The sequence below is a fragment of the Anolis carolinensis genome, chromosome 2 (assembly GCF_035594765.1).
Source record: "Anolis carolinensis isolate JA03-04 chromosome 2, rAnoCar3.1.pri, whole genome shotgun sequence".
NCBI classification, from domain to species: Eukaryota; Metazoa; Chordata; class Lepidosauria; order Squamata; family Dactyloidae; genus Anolis; species Anolis carolinensis.
The window spans coordinates 78,026,969-78,049,980 of NC_085842.1; the positions used below are offsets into that span (position 1 = coordinate 78,026,969).

General features: G+C 40.7%; 1 protein-coding gene across 1 annotated transcript in view; it reads left to right on the forward strand.

Moving 5' to 3' along the window:
- Window positions 1-651: 651 nt before the first annotated feature.
- LOC103277937 (musculoskeletal embryonic nuclear protein 1) overlaps window positions 652-23,012 on the forward strand; it is a 63,491-nt gene continuing 41,130 nt past the window's right edge. Inside the window, exon 1 of the mRNA XM_062970028.1 lies at window positions 652-952. Coding sequence (XP_062826098.1) covers window positions 763-952 — 190 coding nt within the window. The 5' untranslated portion in view covers window positions 652-762. The remainder of the gene's footprint in view (window positions 953-23,012) is intronic.

A 23,012-nucleotide genomic window follows, 5' to 3' on the forward strand; every position in this document is an offset into this window, starting at 1 on the left:
TGGACACCAACCCCTAGACTTAATGTCAGGGGGAAACCTTTACCTTCACCTTTTAAGATGTACAGTAGAGTCTCACTTATCCAACACTCGCTTATCCAACATTCTGGATTATCCAACACATTTTTGTAGTCAATGTTTTCAATACATTGTGATATTTTGGTGCTAAATTCGTAAATACAGTAATTACTACATTGCATTACTGTGTATTGAACTGCTTTTACTGTCAAATTTGTTGTGTAACATAATGTTTTGGTGCTTAATTTGTAAAATCATAACCTAATTTGATGTTTAACAGGCTTTTCCTTAGTGTCTCCTTATTATCCAACATATTCGCTTATCCAACATTCTGCCGGCCTGTTTACGTTGGGTAAGTGAGACTCTACTGTATATGAAACATAAATAGATTTTCTGTTTAGACTTGGGCCCCATCTCCAATGAAAGAGATCAATTCCTCCACACACATAAAAATCCCAGGAGCAGGAAAAAAAGGAAGAAGGATCAGGAGATGAGCCTCCCCTTCTGAGTCCTGGAAGAAGACAACGCTTAGCCCCGCCCCCTGGCAGGGTAATTTGACTACGCCCCGCCCCGAGGTCTCCCCTCCCCTCTCAGCCAATCCGCGCCGGATACGTCACTCTTGACGGCAGTGACGTTCAGCGCAGCGCGCGGGGACGTTTCCCCCGGCAGGAAGCGCTGCCGCGAAGCGTTCCTTCCTCCTTTCCTTCCCTCCCCGCCCCGCCCCCTCCCTCCCTCCCTCCTTCTGCCATGGGGGGCTCCCTGGCCCCCAACGCCTCCCTGGGGGTCACGCCCAAAGGGGGCGGGGGGGCCTCGTCGTCGTCGTCTTCCTCAGGGGCCGGGCCGGGCAACCGCGGCTGCGAGAACGGAGCCCTCATGAACAACTTCGGCATCTTCCTGCAGGGCCTGCTCGGGGTGGTGGCCTTCAGCCTCCTCTTGCGTGAGTCCGCCTCCGTCCGTCCCCTCAGGAACCCCTCTTGGCCTCGCGCCCCGGTCCCGACCCCGGCCCGAGGCTCCCCCTCCTCCCCCTCCATCCCTCTCACATTTCCCTCTCCTCTCTCCCTCTCGCTTTCTCTTCTCTTTCTCCCTCTATCTCGTCTTTTCTCTTTCTGTCTCTATTTTCCCTCTCCCTCTGTCCTCTCTCTCTCTTTCCCACTTCTTCCATCCCTTTCTCTCTCATTTCCCTTGTCTTCTCTCTTCTCTCCCTCTCGCTTTCTCTACTTCTCTTTCTCCCTTTTCCTCCATCTCTCATCTTTCTCTCTTTCTCCCCCTCCTTCCGTTTCTCTCTCTTCTTTCTCTCTCTATTTCTTTCTCTCTCTCCCCTCCGTCCTTCCCTCGCCTTCCGTTTCTCCTTTTTCTCCATCTCTCTTCTCATTCCCTCTCCTTCCATCTCTCTCCCTTATTTCCCCCATCTCTCCCTCCTTTTCTTTCTCGCTCCCTCTCCCTTCTTTTCTGTCTATTTCTTCCTCTCTCTTCTCTCTCTTTCCCTCTCAGTCCACCTCTCTCTCCTTCTTATTTTCCCCTCTCTCCCTTCTTTCTCTCTTTCTCTCCATCTCTTCTCTCTCCCTCTTATTTTCCCCATCTCTCCCTCCTTTTCTTTCTCCCTCTCTCCCCATTCTTTCTCATTTTCCCTCCATCTCTTCTCTTTATTTCTTTCTCTATTTCTTCTTCCTTCTCTCCTCTCTCTCTTTCCCTCTCCCTCCATCTGTCTCTCCCTCTTATTTCCCCCTTCCTTTTCTTTCGCCCTCTCTCTCTCCGTTCTTTCTTTCTTTCAATCTCTTTCTTTCTGTCTCTATTTCTTCCTCTCTCTCTCCCTCTCCCTCCATCTCTTTCCCTCTTATTTCCTTCCTCTCCTCCTTCTCTTCCCTCCCCCTTCTTTCTCTCTTTCGCTCAATCTCCCCTCTCTCTATCTTTCTGTCTCTATTTCTCTCTCTCTCCCCTCTCTTCTCCCTCCCTCTCTTTGTATGTATATGTCTGTAAATATATACACATACATACGGGATATCCCTAAAGTATCCTTACCATTTAAAGATGCACATTGTGCCTTCTCTTGAGGAATAGCCATTTTTAGGGGTTTGTTTTATTTAACAGTAACTCTTTCATCAAAACTCTTTCATCAACAGGGTACTTGAAGTACACAAATGCAATGTGATTAATTTTTTTTTATAACCACGGAGTACATAGAACAAGGGACTTTACGGACACCCTGTATGTATGTGTGTGTGTGTGTGTGTGTGTGTGTATATATATATATATATATATATATATATATATCCTCCCTCTCCCTCCTCTCTATTTCTCTTTTTTCTTTCTCTCTCTGTGAGTGTTTCTCTCATTCTCTCTCTTTCTCTGTTTATCTTCCTCTCTATCTCTTTCTGTCTTTCCTCTCTCTAGCTTCCCCCTTCCTCCCTTGGCAGTCTTTCTTTGCTGGCATTTGTCAGCTCTGTCTTGACTTCCCTGCCCATCCCCTTTCTCTTCTCAGCTCCTCCATAGTTTGGGGAAAGGCTCTCACTCCCAAATATATTATTATTATTAATGCATCTATGCTGTGATACTAATGCATTGTGATACGACTTTTAACAGCCACGACTCAATGCTATGGGATCCTGGTATTTGTCGTTTGGTGAGGCACCAGCGCTATTTGGCAGAGGCAACGCAAGACCTTGTGAAACTGCAAATCCCAGGATGTCATGGCATTGAACCATGGCAGCTTAAGTGGTCTCACTTGGCATTAATTCTACAATTAAGAAGCTCCTTGAGCTGCCATTCTTCCCCAAATTGGGACTCAAAGCAGCTCACTATTCAAAAGAGCAATGCAACTAAAAGCATGTCAGAATTGAAAATTGAAATAGAATTAAACTATGGTATTTCACATCTCATGTTAAAATAATAAAACTCTACATCTCAGGAGGTTTTTAAACAGGCTGGATTGCCATCTGCTGGGAATATTTTTATTGTATATTCCCACATGGCAGTGGGTTGGACTGGATGGCCCCTGGGGTCTCTTTCAACCATTTTAAAGGCCTGCCTGAAGAAATGGATTTTAGAGCATCTCTGTGCAATGGTATTTTTGTTACATCATGATGCACACACATATATTATACCTATAGGAATTGAGAGCCTATGAAGGTATATGTTTTAAAGAAGTTTTTACCGGGTGTTCCAAAATGTTACGTGTATTCAAAAGATCCTGCTAATATCCCATACTTGCTGTATAGCTCTCCTAGGAAGTTTGCTTATTTTGTTGAGTGTTCCATTGGATGTGGAAATGAAATTAAGTGATTGCCAACCATTCACTACTTTCCTATTGGGGAGGGATCCCTATTTTGAATTATTCTTTGTAACCGTATCCTGTTAAGAGATCTAACATTTGTCATTTATTGCGGATGGCACACATGCATGAACATTCTGTTTTTACTTTATTATTTAACCTTGGCTGTCATTTTCCTGAGTAAACAGCTCAAGATGTCATTATGTTGTAGTTGGTTCTGGTTAAGGAAGTTCTTAGGGGAAAGTTCATATGTAAGTTTTTGCTTCCATTTTATTGGTTATTGGGCATTACTACAGGTAGTGTGTATATTAGTTACTTAAAATCTTTGTAAAGGGTGTTTTGTTTTATTTTTAATCACCTATTCTAATACCAGACTTAATGTCAGGGGGAAACCTTTACCTTTTATTCTAACACTTATCCCACAAAAAGTAAATATAACAACTTCTTGGTGGACTTCTCTGAGAATTGCAATTTTAGTAGTCTGCTTTCGCACTCTCATGCCACTAAATAAAGCATCTTGTGGGTTTTGATATTTTTGATTCTGTGAATCCAACAGAGTGGTTCATGTTTATAATTTGGAAAATGCATTTTTATATTTACTAAGAGTTATCTAACCCCTTGTTTAATTCTCAACATGGATAATTTACTGTTGTGTAAGGGTAGAGGGACCTTAAATTTGTGAGATTGTCTTGATGGGTTTGTTTTATTGGAATCCTAGAGTCCACTGTCACCTAATGCACCCCAAGAACCATACACCTTTTTAAAAAGCTAGCTTTGCACTATATAGTTGCCACTAGGGAATGATGCTTGAAGATCATGTTGCTGGAACTCGTGTCCTGTTTGTGGACTTCCTATGGGCACCTTGTTGGTCACTATATGAACAAAATGTAGCACTAGATAAGCTTTTGTTCTCATATCTTCCAATGTCTTATGAGTTCTGCAAATCAAGGGCCAAAATGTAATCAATACTCACAATTTACAGATGAAGGAAACCTTGCTAAGAGATGACATTAGCACTAGGTTAATTATGGCAAGTTTCACTTCCTATTGCTCTCCAGCAATGCTTGCTATTTTACTGGCATTTCCTAAGTCATAACCCTTTGAAAGTTACTGTATATAACCATGAGATCTAGCATTAAATCCTAATCTACCTTTGTTTACTCTTAATTTAATACTTCCTTAATTATTTTGACTCTTTTCAGACCCATTGATGATACTAACCTTTGATGTGCATGAATTACCTTTATTTTTCCTGTGCAAGATACTGTATTAACCCACAATTACAAAATGTAGTAGTTAAAAGACCCATGTGTTGGCTGCTAAATATATGATTATAGTAGAAAAAACTGGAAACACAACTCAAGGTGATCAATGAATGAATGATTTACTAGTAAAGTGCCTAATACATTTCAGCTTCTACTTGCAAAGGCTTTCTTCAGTGACTGTAGAAAATCATAAAAAGCAACAACACATAAATACATAATAAAACAATGCATAATTTCAAAATGTATGAAAGCATTATTATGTTTGTACACTAGCTATGGCCTGGACATACCTATTTGAAATTTCTGGAGTTCAATCTCTTGACCATATTTACCAGAAAAAAGAAGAAACACATGTATCAAAACTAAAGGTTTTTTAAGTTAGTAAATAGGAAAAAGGGGCTGCTGGTTAATGTTCAAGGCGATTTGGATGAAACATGGTAGCCAAAGGGAAAACATTGAAAACTTTTACCATTTCCTTTTCAGTACTCTGTTCCATGTTTTGTACCTAAAAGTCTGGCATGGTTGTTGAGTGTATCCAGTAGTTTAAAGTCTGTGGCATGCGCCCACACCTTATTGCTATTGTTATTTTTGTACACACATGCACACAAAAATAACAATAGTAATAAGGGAAAGGCTCACGCTTTAGTGTTTCTTTTCCAGAAAAGAAGCTTGATCTTTCTAACTCCTTCTAGATCAGGGTCTGTAATCTATACCATTTTAATGCCTGCAAACAGTTCTTCTCTTTTTTTATAAGATGAAGCAATGAGTGGGTATCTCTAATGGTTAAAAAAGGTTGTTTTGAGCCCCCAAATATCAAAGCCTCCAAAATAGCTATAAGTTGTAGAATTGTGCCCCAAAGCCTTTATGGTTTACACATTCTCTGTTTGCAGTAAAATCCTTTTGTCTTTCTTTTTAAAAAACAGTATCAGACTTGCTGGGCCCTATACTGCGCAATTTCTAGCCCTTCTCTAGAGCACTGCTTCTTAAGCTGTGGGTCCTGACCCCAGAGGGGGTCTCCTTAGCTCAGTGTTGGGGTTAGGAAAATTTGACAACAGCAAAAGGTTAATGAACGCCATCTAGTAATGTACACAAATCTGTTAACAACAGTGTGCAGTGTTTATAGTGCTTCAGCTGTACTCAGCAAAAAGGAAAACCAACCTGTTTAGCAAGCCTTGGAAATGCTGATTTATTATAAGTAAATGTTTGATTTATACCTATTTTATATACAGTAGAGTCTCACTTATCCAACACTCGCTTATCCAATGTTTTGGATTATCCAACGCATTTTTGTAGTCAATGTTTTCAATACATCGTGATATTTTGGTGCAAAATTCGTAAATACAGTAATTACTACATAGCATTACTGTATATTAAACTACTTTTTCTGTCAAATTTGTTGTATAACATGATGTTTTGGTGCTTAATTTGTAAAATCATAACCTAATTTGATGTTTAATAGGCTTTTCCTGAATGCCTCCTTATTATCTAACATATTTGCTTATCCAACATTCTGTCGGCCTGTTTATGTTGGATAAGTGAGACTCTACTGTACCTATATATCCAGGGTCATGAAAAAAAATTATCCAACTGAAAGGGTTCACAAGTAGAAAAAGTTTAAGAAGCCCTGCTCTAGAGCATAAGGCATACCGATACTGTTTTGATTAGAGAACTGAAATTGCTATTAATTACTATTGCTATTTTGGAAAAATTCATTGTCATATTCGACTTACCTTGTAATGGTGAATAGTACTCACCAAACTGAGTTGATATTAGAATAGAATTAGAGTTCCAACTACCAAGGCTCAATTATGCAAATTACATTTATCTTTGAAATTCTACTAAACTTCCCACTTTTAGCATTATAAGAAATTCAATATAGCAAAATTCCTTGTGGGGTATTTACCATGATTAGAAAATGTAATACTTCTGTGATTTCACAGTGAAGCAAAGCAATAACATAGGTTGAATAATGGATTTTTTTAATGTTGTAGTTAGCATTTTTCAAAGTAGCAAGAACAGAAGTTTCCAGTAATTTACTGGAGAGTAGATAATATTTTGTAATACGTGACTACACTTTTACTTTGTTGATATTGTTTTAAAGGACTTAAAATTGTTTGAGGACCCTGGACAGTTCTTACAGTGCAAACCAAGAGTCTTTCCTACTCCTGTATTTAGGGCTGAGCCAGTGAAAAATAGGGAAAGTGCCCTGACTTATTGAAAAGGTTGATAGAGGAAGATGGATAAAGATAGTGGCAGTAATGACTATGTGTCATTTTTTTTTTGCATCATATGACTATGTGTCATATAATGCATTAGAATCCCTTGATCTGTTATGGGGCTCATTGAATCTTATTTGCTGGGGTGGACATGATAAGAAGCTGCCAGTTACCAGCAGGGTTGAACCCTATAAGCTTCCAAATGTATTATGAGCCATTTCAGTGAAGATACTGATAACTTATCATATCATTTCTTGAAGGTACACTGCAGCCTCTTTTGGAACAGGTGTACTGTATCTTGTTTCCATCCCAGCTAGTTACTAGAAGTATCAGGTAACATTAACTTGTTCTGACATTTTCATGTTTCTCTTTCCTTCATACCTTTTCCTTTTGTATCCAGTATCTTTATATTGTAAGCATGATAGCAAGAGCTGTATTGTTTATAATGGTCTAAAAACTAATCAGCTTTCCTGACTGCAGAGTTTGATATATATGTTATAGACAAACAGTGAAAAGAAATTAATATAAATGAGACTAGCAAGAAAATACTGCAGTGTATCCTCAGTTTCAAAGGTTTCTGTTACTGTTGAAGACTCCAGTCAGTCTGAAACAGGAACTTTGTTCTGTCCTCTTGACAAAAATGAAGTTTCAAGTGTGGGGAAGGTTGCGAGAGAAGTATTCCCTCTCTGCCACTTTCCCATACAGCTGTCAGCATGAGCCCTTTAGTACATGTGGCAGGATTCAGCAGAAGATAGATTGTAAATTACTGAGAGATCTGTGGATGACTCGGAACAGACCAAGAAGGATTCCTGTCTCCCATCTATTTAGTAGGAGCAAGAACAAAAGTCTTCACACACGCGCACACACCATTTTTCAAATTAAGCAGCTGAAATCAAGAAAATATGGTTGAAATGGAAGTATGTTGTGTGGAATGATCTGGCTATGAACTCCAGTATTAGTAGTGCTAAGAAATTCCACAGGTGAGCCTGTACTCAGAGGTACGTATCTTTTTTTCTGCCCTTCACAAGACACAGATATTGGATTTGTGCATTGTGAAGAACAAAGTAGTTGTTATTGCTAGAGAATGGAAAGTGGAAATGTATCATCTTTTTTGTCCTTCTGAAATATTCCTGTACAGGATGGGCGAACAACCATGGCCCTCTGAACATTATAGGATTGCAGTTCTCATGATAATTCACCATTGACCACGTTGGCTAGGACTTTTGGGAGTGACACCCCCAAAAAAACCCTATCAGAAGACCGCAATCACCTGTCACTACTAAATAGTGGGTGGAGAGAAGTTTTTGTAATCTCAATTCAGTGCATGCAACTCTAATCCACTCTATTATTAAAGGATTAAGTAGCCCAGTTTCCTCTGTCCTCTATTTTTCTTTTCTCAATTACTAATTGTGAATTTAATTGATAGACTTGCTTACTTGCTTACAAGCTATATCTTAATGAGAATTGCCTTGTACTCTGCTGTCAGACTATATATATATATCAATCAAAAGTAACAGTTTCATATTCTTTATTTTTTAAGAAAGCTAATATTTATTTTGCCGAAGAAGCAAATAACCTCTGACACTTTCAGTACATTACATTTGGCTCCTCGCATGCTTGGAGTCTTCATTTGGGGCTTGAAAATACTTTGTATAGAAACTCTGAAAGCAGATTTTGATATTGCCATTTCTATAAGGACACCATTTTACTACATTATATATAATGGGATTTGAACACCACATTTTTGTTATCTGTGCGGGGGTGGGGGAGTTGTTCTTGGAACCAAACCCTAATGGATAGCAGGAAATAGCGGCATTACTTTTTTGTTGGAAAGTTTAATGAAGTTTCTGAACTCCTCCACTATAGAAATATGGCATGCACTTATAGCAGTGGTACTCAACCTGTGGGTCCCCAGATGTTTTGGCCTTCAACTCCCAGAAATCCTAACAGTTGGTAAACTGGCTGGGATTTCTGGGAGTTGTAAGCCAAAATACCTGGGGACTCACAGGTTGAGAACCACTGCCTTATAGATTTAAATGTGCATATGTAAAGGATTTTGGTGATTGTATTCAGTGCCATCTATATGACAGGCTGCATGGTGGATATGCTTTGCATAGTCTGCTTGGCAGATGGGGGAAATTATACAGATGGCGCACAGAAGGATGTACAAAATCCTTATTTGCAACCTGATGTCTTATGGATTCCTTTATGCAATAGTTCATATGCTGTTTTTATATGCATGTATAGACATGTATTTATTCATCTGGAGACCTGTTATTCAGGCATATGCAAATGATAATGCAGTTTCACACTGCATATGTAAAAGGTGTTCTATCCATGTTATGAACCAGAAACTCCTGAGGACTAGAATTCATATTTCACATTAATGAATAGTCTCAAGCTCTAAATTGAACCACTACTCTAAATGATGTCTTGAATCTTCTGTTTTACACAATGTATAGCAGTGGTTCCCAAACTTATTTGGCCTACCGCCCCCTTTCCAGAAAAAATATTACTCAGCACCCCCTGGAAAGGGGGGCATGGCTTAGAGGGGTGGGCATGGCTTCTGCTCAAGAGGGCAAGGCTGAGCCTCTCCCCTAGTCCAAGATGCAAGGCTGGGAGGGGGAGGGGGAGGTAGGCGGGGCCACAAATGGGTGGCCAGGACTGGGATGGGCGGAGTTACGAGCTCTGAGGCAGGGCTGAGCTTCTATCCTTGTCTTGCGGTGCCTGCCAGGACACAGGGGGTAGTGCTAGAGGAGGGGGAGGGGCCTCTTCCCAAATGCCTGATGGGGCTGAACCTCTATATCTATACCCCGCTCCTGTATTATAACAAGCACCTCAGGGGAGATATACAGACGCTTAGCCCTGTCTCACACTCTTGGTAAGAGGCCCCGCCCCTAGCCCCGCCCTTTAGTCCTAAAAGGCCTCTCAGGAGAGGTATAGAGGCTCAGTCCTGTTTCGGGCTCTTGGGAAGAAGCCACGTCCACTACTCTAGCTCCGCCCCCTGTGTCCTATCAGGCGCCTCGGGCTCAGCCCTGTCTCCAGCACTGGGGAAGAGGCCCCACCCCCTGGTCCCGCCCCCATGTCCTAATAGGTGCCTTCACCGCCCCCCTGGATCGCTCCAGCGTCCACTAGGGGGCAGAAGCGCCCAATTTGGGAATCACTGATGTATAGCAATGATGTGGAACCCTCAGCCTAAACCATGACTTGCGTAGTGGCAATGTACAGGGGATTTTTACTTTTCCTTTATTGCCTTTCTTTTGAGACCCGAGGAGATCCACTCTAGTTTGAGAATACATAATTACCGCAAAATAACCCTAGGACTGAAGCCAAGATTCTCTTATTCAGTTTTGCTGCCTTCCACAGAGTTGTCTTCCTTTGAAAAGGTAACCAAAATGATAAAGAGTCTGTAGTAACTCCACTTGAATACAAAGTTTAAAAACATGTAGGATTCTTCAGTTTAGGAAAAAAGGGGAGCAAGTGGAGACATGATTGAAATGTGTAACTTTATTCATGATGCAGAATAAGAAAACAGAGAAACTTTTTTCTCCACAGGTGTTGTGTGATTTCTGGGCTGTATGACCATGTTCTAGCAGCATTTCCCTCTGATGTTTCACCCGCATCTGTGGCTAGCATCTGATCTGATAGTGGTAAAGCAAGTAGAGTATATATACCCATGGAATGTCCAGAATGGGGTATATATACACAGATATATACTCTACTTGCTTTACCACCATCAAATCCTCTGAAGATGCCAGACAAACATGCAGGCAAAACATCAGGAGAAAATGCTGCTTGAACACGGCCATACAGCTTGGAAACCACACAATACCCAGTTGATTCTGGCTGTGAAAGCCTTCGGCAATACATTTTTCCTCCATTATTTGTAAATTATAATTTGAGTGAATCTTTCAAACAAAATAGTGGTAAATTTAGAAGAGAGAAATAGCATATAGTTAAACTGTGGAATTCATTTGTATTTGTGAGTGGTAAATTAAAGAGGATTGAATAAGTTCATGGAGGATGGGGACATCAATTGCCACTTTTTAGGATGATTATATACCCTGTCCTGTATTAAAGCTAATGTGTCTTTTCATATCAGTTGTCAGGGAACATATTATTTTATATATTGAAGGTTTTAACTTTAATATATTCTGGAGTACAATGCACTGCTATAAGGGACAGGTGAGTACTTTTCCAAGGCAGACCTAACTTCCTCAGTCATTTGGCCCCTGATGCGTTTAACTGGAGAATGGAGCAAAATGCCTACAAATCACGGCAATTACTTGGTGTTACAAAATTTATAATCTGTCTAAGATTTTATGTCCAGGCTCCAAATTCCCCAATGGATGCCCCTGTGCCTTTTTGTATATACAGAAGATAGAGAGGACAGACTGAAGAATCCCAGTGATCAAAAGGAATTCAGCTGTGAATCTCTTTCCACAGCTGTGAAAAAAGTGCACTAGAGTGCCCCTATGTTTGTCAATACTTCCTTTGCTGTTCTTGTTATGGCAAAAGCATCTTCTGTGTGAACTAAAGAGTTTTTGAATGAGGATCCTTCAGGCTTGCTTACACAAATAATAAGCTGCTAAAGCTTTCTGTCTTTGTGGCAGCCTCTACACTGGCCAAACTAGACACAGTAAAATTTATTACTAAGGCCAAAGCATTAATTGGCAGCATTAATTATATCCTTAAAGAAACTGAAACTAACATGTCTAGTTTACAAATGTTTATTGAAAATTACTAAATTTGATATTAATGAAGTTAGAAATGACTGGGATAAATAATTAGAATTTTTTATTAAACAGCCAATGGAGAAGTTCCCTTGTTTCCATTTCTAAACATTCCTTTCAACCAAAAGCTACATTAGATTCAGCAAAATGGATCTTTCAGTTATATTGGACACCAATATAAACAGCAACCGTGTTTTAACTAAATGTCTGCAGTAATGTTTTCCTGTGATATATTATACCATGTATTCCGTGTTTACCTGTTTATAATTGAATTAGGGTTGCTGGTTTGGAGTTGTCCTAGGCTCTGAAGTTTCTGATCCCAAACCCATGACCTGGGTAAAATTCCTGGTGCAAACCTTATGTGTTATATGTTAAGAACCAACCATACTTTCTCACAGATTGTTACTAGAAGAACATAATTTGATATTTGGAAATAGATGGAATTTTACCTAAAGGCACAATTTTTAGATCAAGGTGAAATTAAGAATTATTCCCTCTCACTTACTTAAAAATATGGGATAGGAATCTCACTTACTTGCTTTTGCCAGAAGGTGAATGCAGAGCAGAGGGTAAGTTCTGCTATTACAGGAGGATTTTAGCTTTGAATTCATGCACCCAAGCAGAGTCTTTGACAGCTGCAGGAAGAAAAAATTAAATAAACCTTGCAAATAATGCATGCTGCTGCTGTACTAGCTGAACTGAAGATTTGCACAAGCCCTTTCTTCTTACCTGGAGCTGAGCCCATCAAAATTGTACAATTTATATACTCATTTCGAGCTGGGACGTGACCTCTAAAACCTGACAACTTGAGGCTTTGTCCTGAGATCTGGACATCCCCAGATTGGATGTATTACAGTATATTCATTTTGTATTAGAAAAAAATATTTGATTTTTATAAATCTACATGTCTATACATGTTTAGGCAGAGAGAGATACAGCCGTCCAAATATGAATGAACTATTAACTTCACCACTCATACAATTCACATAACCTGTTCTGAAGAATCCTTTAATAAAGTTTCTGAGAAGTCCAGGAGAATCAACCAGGCTTCAGTTCCCCTTTATCTCCCAGAAAAGATCATCCCACAAAATAAACCAAATTAAAATAGATTAACATAATTTGTTTCATCCAAGACTAATTAACTAGGTACATTGATGTTTCTTACTTTAGCAAAAATGCATGTGAAATTAGCTTTGTCCCTGGCGGAACTGCAGATTTAACACTTGGCAAAACATTGTTCTGAAAACATAATCCTGGGGAAACTGCTAGGCTGCAATTTGAGTGTAAGGGGTCTGCATGATATGATTTCAAGGTGTTAAAGGCAGCATAATATCATGTAATATGCTCTTTAAAAGGCCTGTGAAATTACTGTGCCCATTGTAATTAGACCATATTTGAGCTTATTAGGTAATAATAATATCTCTGTGAAATCCCTTTATAGTATAATGGGAGAATGACATTTGGGAGTGACTCCCAGTTATAAGAAAAGTTTGCAACTAAGTAAAATGGGCTGCAATTTTATATCTTTGGGAGGTTTGACTGAATATTTTAAAAATTACTAGAATTTTTTTTGTTTTAAATGAATATAGTATTTGTAGAAAACTTAAATTTACTAAAACATGTTTAACCAGACCCTAGCCAGCTCTTTTTAACAGACTTCTGTTAAAAGTGACTTCATTAATACTTGGGTAGGAGTACAGTCAGTCCTCCACATCCATGGATTCTATATCCATAGCTTCAATCATCAACAGCTTAAAATATTCAGTTTTCTCTGAAAATAAAATCTTTATTTTGTCATTTTACATAAGGGATACTATTTTACCACACCATTGCATAATTTGGGACTTGGAACATCCACTGATTTTGGTATCTTGGGGGAGGGGGCGGGCTAGAACAACCTCAGCTAATGTCCATAACTTACACAGTTTGATAAACACAAACTATTATTGTACCAGTTTTCTGAACTTATTTTTTGGAAGATAAGCTATTTATCATTTTCAGGGGCCATTTTTGACCAGAAGGTTGCAAATGTTAAATTGTGATGATCAATTTTCAATAGTAAACTATTTTGAAACAAAAAGGGCTAGCTTTCCTATCAGCTAGGAAGGTTTCCTAATTAAGAGAGGGTTGATTTTCCTTGGAAGAATATTTTGGAAAACTCATTTTATTCAGGATATTTTAGCCCAGTGATTAATTAGAGCTAGACCTAGGCTGACCACACCAGATCACAACTGCTCTGGGAAGCTAAGCAGGGTTAGCTCTGATTAATACTTGAATGGCAGATCATCAACAAATACCAGGTACTCTAGGCCACTGCTTCTTAAACTGTGGGTCCTGACCTCAAATGGGGTCCCCTTGGCTCAATGTTGTGGTCATGAAAAATTTGGCAACAGTAAACAGTTTCTGCACACCACATATTTACGCAAATTTCTTAGCAATAATGTGTGGTATTTACAGTTGATTCTGCAGAAAATGCTTTAGCTGTACTCCACAAAAAAATCAGCCTGTTTACCAAGCCTCGCAAATGCCGATTTATTTTCAGGAAATGTTTGCTTTTTCTGCATGTTCTATATATCTATAACTGGGATCACTTAAAAAATTCTCCGGTGGAAATAGAATTTTTTTTTAAAGACTTGCTTTAGGCTATATTTCAGAGGAAGAAACTGGAAAAACTAGACCCTAATATTTCTTGCCTCAGAAAATCATATGAAATTCATGAGGTTGCCATAAGTCAACAGGCAACTTGAAGGCACGGGAGAATTATGATTCAATTGCAATCTCACTGCTGCTGATTTATTTATATTCACTGTTCAAAGTGCTGGCTGTGATTCAGGATCAGTTTTTTGGGATTTTCTTCCCCTATTGTTGCCCAATATCTGAAGCCTGTCTATGAAGGATGAAAGAGAAGGCCGTCTCGTGGACAGCTTTGGAATTCCCTCTATAGAAAGGTCTGAGAAACTTCCAAAGTCCATACCCATCCTTGGATTTAACCAACCACAGATTGAAAATATTTTTTAAAAGCAGTGTGAGATGTTTTAGTTTCTCTGCACTGCCCCCAGTGGCCCCATTGTTCTGTGGTTCTCTCCTACTGATGGCAAAGAAGCCAGTGGGCAGAAGAGAGAAACAGAGAAAGGAAAGAAGAGTGGGGAGGCAGAAGAGAAAGCTGCTAGGAGATGAATCCAAGTGGGCATATGATAAATTTAATCTTAGCAGAGGCCAGGAGACTACTGAGGAGTCTCTTCCCATAGTGGCTTATACACAAAGTGGGTAGGAGACCTTTGCCACTGGTTGTCAGGGTCATAATGAATACTGTATCTGAATTTTGAAAGCTTTTTTTCATGTTCTCCTTCTGTAGGTAGCTTCCACTGTTGGGAGGGAGGAAGGGCCTTATGAGGCTGCTGGCGTCATCAAATATAGGGGTTTTTCAACGCTAATCCCACCAATTGTGGGCAATCCTACAAATGCCACCAACTATGAGGCTTAATCTCAGGCAGTCTCACCACTGTGATCAAATGTGTGGTTTTTAACCTTTAATCCACCTGTTGTGAAGTTGATGGTTTTCCGTGATCCTCACAGAATCTGTCACTATGTAAGGACTTCCTGTGTGACACTAATTTTGAGGACATTATAAAATGCCCTCAAAGTACTTATGGGGATTTAGGTAATTTCTGTCCTCAATAAGTCACACCTCTCTATATCAGTGCCACATTTCTCTCTTGATTGAGATCCAAAGCAGCTTTATGTACAGTAGTTGACATAACACAGCAGATTGATTATTTGTTACATTTTAAAACACCACTCTAATAAGCATTCATCACAAATTTACTCAGAACCAATCACTCGACTTGAACATTGTTCTCTCAATCCAACCCTAGTCTAACTCAAACTTTTTAAAAATGCATTCTACTCAAACCTTAAGCTATCTGATTCCCCATTCAAATTGAAATCTCCCATGTGTCATTCACCAGCCTTATGCAATCTCCTGAAAGATTCCACTTCAACATCCATTCTTTCCCTCCTCCCAACATCTAGTCACCTAATATACAAATATTGTTTTCAAATACAAACCAATGACATCACAAGTTCCTCCAACAAATCACAGCCATCCCTGGTGTCAGGCTCCCAAAGATATTTAGGGCTTTGAATGTTATCAGCAATACTCTGAATTCAGACTAGATGTATATTGGCAGACAGTATAATTATTTTAAAGTCATTGCTGTGTTCTTTCTATGTGATGTTCTGGTCAATAATCTATCTACTTTCTGTAGCTTACAAGGGGAACCTCATGTATAGAATGTTATAGTATTCTAATCAGGAAGTTACCAGTGCATTAAGTTTCTGTTACTAAATTATTCCGGTTCAGAAAGGCTTTGACTGATTAATAATCTGATATAGTTAATGCTACTTTAGACATGATGCAATTAATTTGATTGTTTGTTAATAACTTGGTGAATCTGATGGCAAGAACAGTAACCATTCATAGTGCCACCATGCCTTGATCCAGACTTCCTTCCATCTTGACTGCCACTACTGTGGCCTCTGGAGGATGAGAGAAACAGGAAGGCACAGGTCAGTTTGTCAAACTAAATTCCTCTAAATAAGTAAAATATTTAATGACCCGAAAATAAATTTAGTTGTTTAAAATGAAGCAGGTTTGTTTTCCAATATGCTGAAGAACTATATAAAAGAGATGAAAAGTTGTCAGATTTGTTCAAGGAAGAACCAATTAAAGATGACTTTCCAATTTTAGAAAGTGAAGTGGAAGCTATACTCAGAACACTCGGGAGACATAAATCACCAGGAACATGTGGTATACAATAGACTTACTGTAAGCTTAAGAGACAGAATCTCTTCTAACTAAAATATGTCAACACATATGGAAAACAAAAAAAAATGACCCACAGATCATAAATACTCAATATACATGTCAGAAGTAGGACATCAGGAATTGCAGTAACCACAGGATAATTACATTAATTTCCCATGTAAACAAAGTGATGCTCAAACACATTTGCCATATATAAACTGAGAAATGCCACTGTTCAAGTTTGGTACAGGAAAGGAAGAGGCAATATGGATCATATTGCAAACACAGATTGGTTAATGGAATGTACCAAATATTTTTTTAAAGGAAAACAGTCTGTGCTTTATAGACTGTAGCAAAAACTTTGATTGTGTAGATCATGAATATCTATGGTTCATTCTTAAAGAAATGAGTGTACCACAACATTTGATTATTCTGATATATTATCTGTCTGCAGGACCAGAGGCTACAGTCAGGATGGAATATGAAGAAATAGAATGAATTCCAGTTGGCATGGGAATCAGGCGAGGCCGCCTTTTATCACACTGTCTCTTTAATTTCTATGGAGTAAAAAATCAAGCAGAAAGCAGGATTAGAATCAGAGGAAAGAGGCATAAAATTAGAGAAACAGACAACAGCATAGAATCATAGAATCATAGAATAGTAGAGTTGGAAGAGACCACATGGGCCATCCAGTCCAACCCCCTGCTAAGAAGCAGGAAATCGCATTCAAAGCACCCCCGACAGATGGCCATCCAGCCTCTGCTTAAAAGCCTCCAAAGAAGGAGCCTCCACCACGGCCCCGGGGAGAGAGTTCCACTGTCGAACAGCTCTCACAGTGAGGAAGTTCTTCCTGATGTTCAGGTGGAATCTCCTTTCCTGTAGTTTGAAGCCATTGTTCCGTGTCCTAGTCTGCAGGGCAGCAGAAAACAAGCTTGCTCCCTCCTCCCTATGACTTCCCTTCACGTATTTGTACATGGCTATCATGTCTCCTCTCAGCCTTCTCTTCTGCAGGCTAAACATGCCCAGCTCTTTAAGCCGCTCCTCATAGGGCTTGTTCTCCAGACCCTTAATCATTTTAGTCGCCCTCCTCTGGACGCTTTCCAGCTTGTCAACATCTCCCTTCAACTGTGGTGCCCAAAATTGGACACAGTATTCCAGGTGTGGTCTGACCAAGGCAGAATAGAGGCAATTGAAGATATGCTGATAACACCATGCTAGATAGAGCAAAGACTTAGAAAGATTATTGAAGAAAATCTAGGAAGAAAGTTCAAAGGCAGGTTTATAGTTGAAGAATAATAAAACAAAAATAATGACCACAGATAGTTTCCATAACTTTAAAACACACAAGGGCACTGAAATAGTTCAAGATTTTCTATATCTTGGCTCAGTCATAAATCAGAATGGTGACTGCAGTCTAGAAATCCTGAGAAGACTAGGACTTCAAAGGTCAGCAATGAAGGAATTAGATAAGATCCTGAAATGCAAATATATATAATGGACCCATCAAGTGTGGATTGCTCATGTCTTCACATTTTTCATTCTGTGTCTGGCTGTGAGAGCTGGGCAGTGATGAAAACTGATAAGAAAAAAAATTAATTCATTTGAAATGTCGTGCTGAGTTCTGCCACACTGTGGACTGTTAAAAAGACAAACCAATGGGTTCTAGAGAAAATCAAGCCTGAACTCTTCCTAGAAGCCAAGATGACTAAACTGAGACTCATACTTTGCATATATCGTGAGAAAATATGGTTCACTAGAAAAGGCAGTTATGCTTGTTGAAATAGAAGGCAGTAAGAGGAGAACATTGCAGATGGATAGACTGAATCAAGGAAACTTGAGTTTCATGTGAATGAAGGTGGACTTACAGATAGCCTATTCCATAGCCATTCTAGTCCCTAGAAAATGTACAGTGGCAAGTGATGCGTATAACTTGCCATTAACATTCCAGATTTGTGGCATGAGAGTTCTTTTTTACTGTTCTACCTAACTTGTTACTATTCTTGAGATGTTTCTCCCTAAGTTTGCGATCTCAGCTTCATGCTGAATATATTGTAAAGCTGATGTCTCTTCAAATGGCTTTTTGTAATTTTCTTGGATTAGAGTCTAGTGAAGCAGCATTAGAGAATTGGAATAGCCTCCGATTTTTTTCCTCAGGAAAGCAGCAGATTCCTTTCCAGCTCTCATATTTTATTTTCTAATCTGTTTCCAGCTGGCAGCTTACACTTTGCCTGTTGGCAGGTCTCAACTTCATTTTACTGCTTTGAAGAATTCTAGTAATATGTATGCAAACAACATTTTTGTAAGCATCTGCCAGTTGATTAGTACTATTGCTAAAATCGGCACAGAACTTCGTTTGTAAAAAGAGCCAAATTCACATTGTGAAGATATTCTCTATGTGTAAGGTAATACTTTCAGTTTAATTACTGTGTGGGCAATACTACATTAAAATCAAAATCCATTTAACCTTTTGCAGTATCACTTCATTAGTATTGTCATTGTCCCATTTTCTTTGAGCTTCTTATATGCTTTGGAAAGCATGCCGCTGCCTCTCATTGTAAGACCATTTGTGGTCTTCCATAAGACTTTTGAGGGGTGCTACCAGAAGAAGATGGTCACATAAAACTTTTCTGTGCATGTGCAAATTTCTTTGGATTTCAATCCATGACTGTATTTAAAAAATCTGTATCATGGCAGGCCTAGTTTGAAGAATTTACTTTGAAGTAAGACCTGTTAGAATCAATGGAAAATAAATCTGAATGGGTTCCTTCAGTTAGCAGACTTTTCATTTTTTAGGAAGGTACTTTTGTCTATTGAGAATATGCAACAGAGAAAATGAAACTGAATGAATAAGATTTTCTTAAATATGTAAGAAAATCTTACTCAATTTCATTTTCTCTCTTTATTCATATACTGCTATCTTAACCTTATCAAACATCTCGATATCCATTTATTTCATTGCTTAGGAGAACTGTATGCACACATGGAAGTTGAAAAGGCATTTTTTCTTCATTTGTGTCGTCGTTTCTGACTCTTCGTGACCTCATGGACCAGCCCACGCCGGAGCTCCCTGTCGGCCGTCGCCGCCCTCAGTTCCCTCAAGGTCAAGCCAGTCACTTCGAGGATACCATCCATCCATCTCGCCCTTGGTCGGCCTCTCTTCCTTTTTCCTTCCATTTTCCCCAGCATCATGATCTTTTCCAAGCTTTCCTGTCTCCTCATGATGTGACCAAAATACATCAGCTTTGCCTCTAATATCCTTCCCTCCGGTGAGCAGCCGGGTATTATTTCCTGGATGATAGACTGGTTGGATCTTCTTGCGGTCCAAGGCATTCTTAGGATTTTCCTCCAGCACCAAAGTTCAAAAGCATCTATCTTCCTTCGCTCAGCCTTCCTTATGGTCCAGCTCTCACAACCATAGGTTACTATGGGGAATACCATTGCTTTAACTATGCGGGCCTTCGTTGACAGTGTGATGTCTATGCTTATCACTATTTTATCGAGGTTGGCCATTGCTCTCCTCCCAAGAAGTAGACGTCTTCTGATTTCCTGGCTGCAGTCTGCATCTGCAGTGATCTTTGCACCTAGAAATATAAAGTCTTTCACTGCCTCCGCGTTTTTCCCCTCTATTTGCCAGTTATCCATCGGTCTTGTTGCCATAATCTTGGCTTTCTTGATGTTTAACTGCAGCCCGACTTTTGCGCTTTCTTCTTTCACCTTGGTGATAAGGCTCCTCAGCTGCTCCTCACTTTCAACCATCAGAGTGGTATCATCTGTATAGCTAAAATTGTTAATATTTCTTCCAGCCATTTTATCTCCGGCCTTGGATTCATCAAGCCCCTTATTCGTTTAATAATTTCCTCAAACAATCTGATTTCTTCTAAACATAAAAACAACAGTCCCAGTCTCATTATATGAAGTGTGTTGTGTTCTATGAGCATCTTTGAAGGAACATAACTTTTTAATTCTGGTTAGGTACCCCAAATAAGTCCCTTGCAACCTTAAAGGGTACTAATCTTCGAATAGATGCTAGTATGAGAAGTTAGCTGGTATAAAGATACAGGTGTGTTGAAACTGGCTTAGAAAAGGCTCTTTTACATGAATGTGACTCTGAAGTATGAGAACAGAATTAGCATAAAAGTGGCTTAATTAGTCATCAGATGCTTATTTATATGTTTTATAAATATTGTTACCTCAGTTATATTAAAATTATTGTTACTAAAATAAATTTGCCTAATACAGTCCTTGAGATCTGCCACTGGCAGAAGGGAAACTTTCAGCCTATAAGCAATAGTAATAATTGAAAAAGATATGCTCACTAATACAAATGGTAAAGCTGCAATCACCCAAGATCTTATCCTGGATGAGCGGGCAGACCTGGCATGCATTACAGAGACCTGGTTGGATGAGGCTGGGGCAGCTAATCTCACCCAGCTTTGTCCACCAGGCTATACCGTGCAGCACCAACCAAGATCTCGAGGGCGGGGAGGAGGGATCGCAGTAGTCTACAAGGAGCCCATCCCCCTGACCAGGTGCCCCATCCCACAGTCAACCTTGTTCAAATGTGCTCACCTGAGGGTAGGGGGCCGGGACAGTTTAGGGATTCTGCTAGTGTACCAACCACCCCACTGCACTACAGTCTCCCTGCCTGAGCTAGCTGAGGTGGTCTCAGGCCTGGCATTGGAGTCCCAACGGCTTATTGTGCTGGGGGACTTCAATGTCCATGCCGAGACCACTCTATCTGGGGTGGTTCAGGACTTCATGGCCACCATGGCAACCATGGAGCTGTCCCAATTAGTATCTGGCCCTACCCACAGAGCTGGACACACACTTGACTTGGTTTTCTGCCAGGGATGGGAGGAAGGTGGCGGTGTGGAGGAGCTTACCATCGCTTCATTGCCATGGACCGACCATCACCTAATCAGGTTTAGACTTACTGCGCCCCCCAACCTCCGCAGGGGTGGAGGACCGATTAAAATGGTCTGCCCCAGGAGGCTTATGGATCTGGATGGATTCCTCACGGCTCTTGGGGAGTTTCCCACCACCTCGGCTGGTGACCCTGTCGATGCTCTGGTCGCCCTCTGGAACAAGGAGGCAACTAGGGCAATAGACATGAACGCTCCAGAGCAACCCCTCTCAAGTACCGAGCTAAACCATCTCCTTGGTTCACTGAGGAGCTGGCAGCGATGAAGCGAAAGAAGAGGGATCTAGAGAGCATGTGGCGTTCAGAGCTGAACAAGTCAAACCGAACACGGCTATGCTCCTATCTTAGGACATATGCCGCGGCAATAGATTCTGCAAAGAATGTTTTCTTTACAGCTAATATTGCATCTGCAAAGAACCGTCCGGCAGAGTTGTTCGGAGTTGTCAGAGGAAGCCAGAGGGGGGTTGGCCAAGTGGGTGAAGGTGGTGGTGAATGCCTCCCTTCAGGAAGGCATTTTTCCAGTGAGCCTCAAATTGGCTGTTATCAAACCACTGTTGAAGAAGCCATTACTGGATCCCACTCAATTGGAAAGCTATCGGCCTGTTTCCAATCTCCCCTTTTTGGGCAAGGTCATGGAATGGGTGGTGGCCGCACAACTGCAGGCATTCTTGGTAGACACCGATTTTCTAGATCCAGCGCAGTCTGGTTTTAGGCCAGGACATGGTACAGAGACAGCCTTGGTCGCCTTAGTAGATAATCTACACCAGGAATTGGACAGGGGGAGTGTGTCCCTGCTGGTTCTGCTGGACCTCGCAGTGGCCTTCAATATCGTTGATCCCGGTATCCTTCTGGGACGCTTTGCCAGGATGGGGCTCAGGGGTACTGTTCTGCAGTGGCTCCACTCATTCCTGGAGGGTCTTTCTCAGATGGTGTCACTGGGGGACACCTGCTCGACCCCACAACCATTGTCTTGTGGGGTCCCGCAGGGTTCAATACTGTCCCCCATGTTGTTTAGCATGTTGGACTGGATGAGGGCGAACAAATTGAAACTGAATCCAGATAAGACAGAGGTCCTCCTGGTCAGTCGTAGGGCTGAACAGGCTATAGGGTTACAGCCTGTGTTGAAAACACAGGTTCGCAGTCTGGGTGTTCTCCTGGACTCATCACTGAGCCTGGAACCCCAGGTTTCTGCAGTGGCCAGGGGAGCTTCCGCACAACTAAGACTTGTGCACCAGCTGCGCCCATACCTTGGGAAGTCTGACTTGGCCACGGTGGTCCATACTCTGGTTACATCCTATTTGGACTACTGCAACGCTCTCTACGTAGGGTTGCCTTTGAAGATGGCCCGGAAGCTCCAATTAGTACAATGGCCAGATTAATAACTGGGGCAGCATACAGGGAGTGTACCACCCCCCCCGGCTAAGCCAGCTCCACTGGCTGCCGATATGCTACCGAGCCCAATTCAAAGTGCTGGTTTTGACCTATAAAGCCCTAAACGGTTCTGGCCCAATCTACTTGCTTGAACGTATCTCCTCCTATGAGCCAGCAAGATCCCTAGGGTCATCTGGTGAGGCCCTGCTTTCGGTCCACCTGCCTCACAAGTGCAGCTGGTGGGAATGAGGGACAGGGCCTTTTCAGTGGTGGCTCCCCAGCTGTGGCACACCCTCCCCAGAGATATTCGACAAGCTCCAACACTTTTGGGCTTCAGAAGAGCCCTAAAATCATGGTTATGTGCTCAGGCTTTTAATGAATAATGGCAAAGACAACAAGGACTGACTTATGGCTAA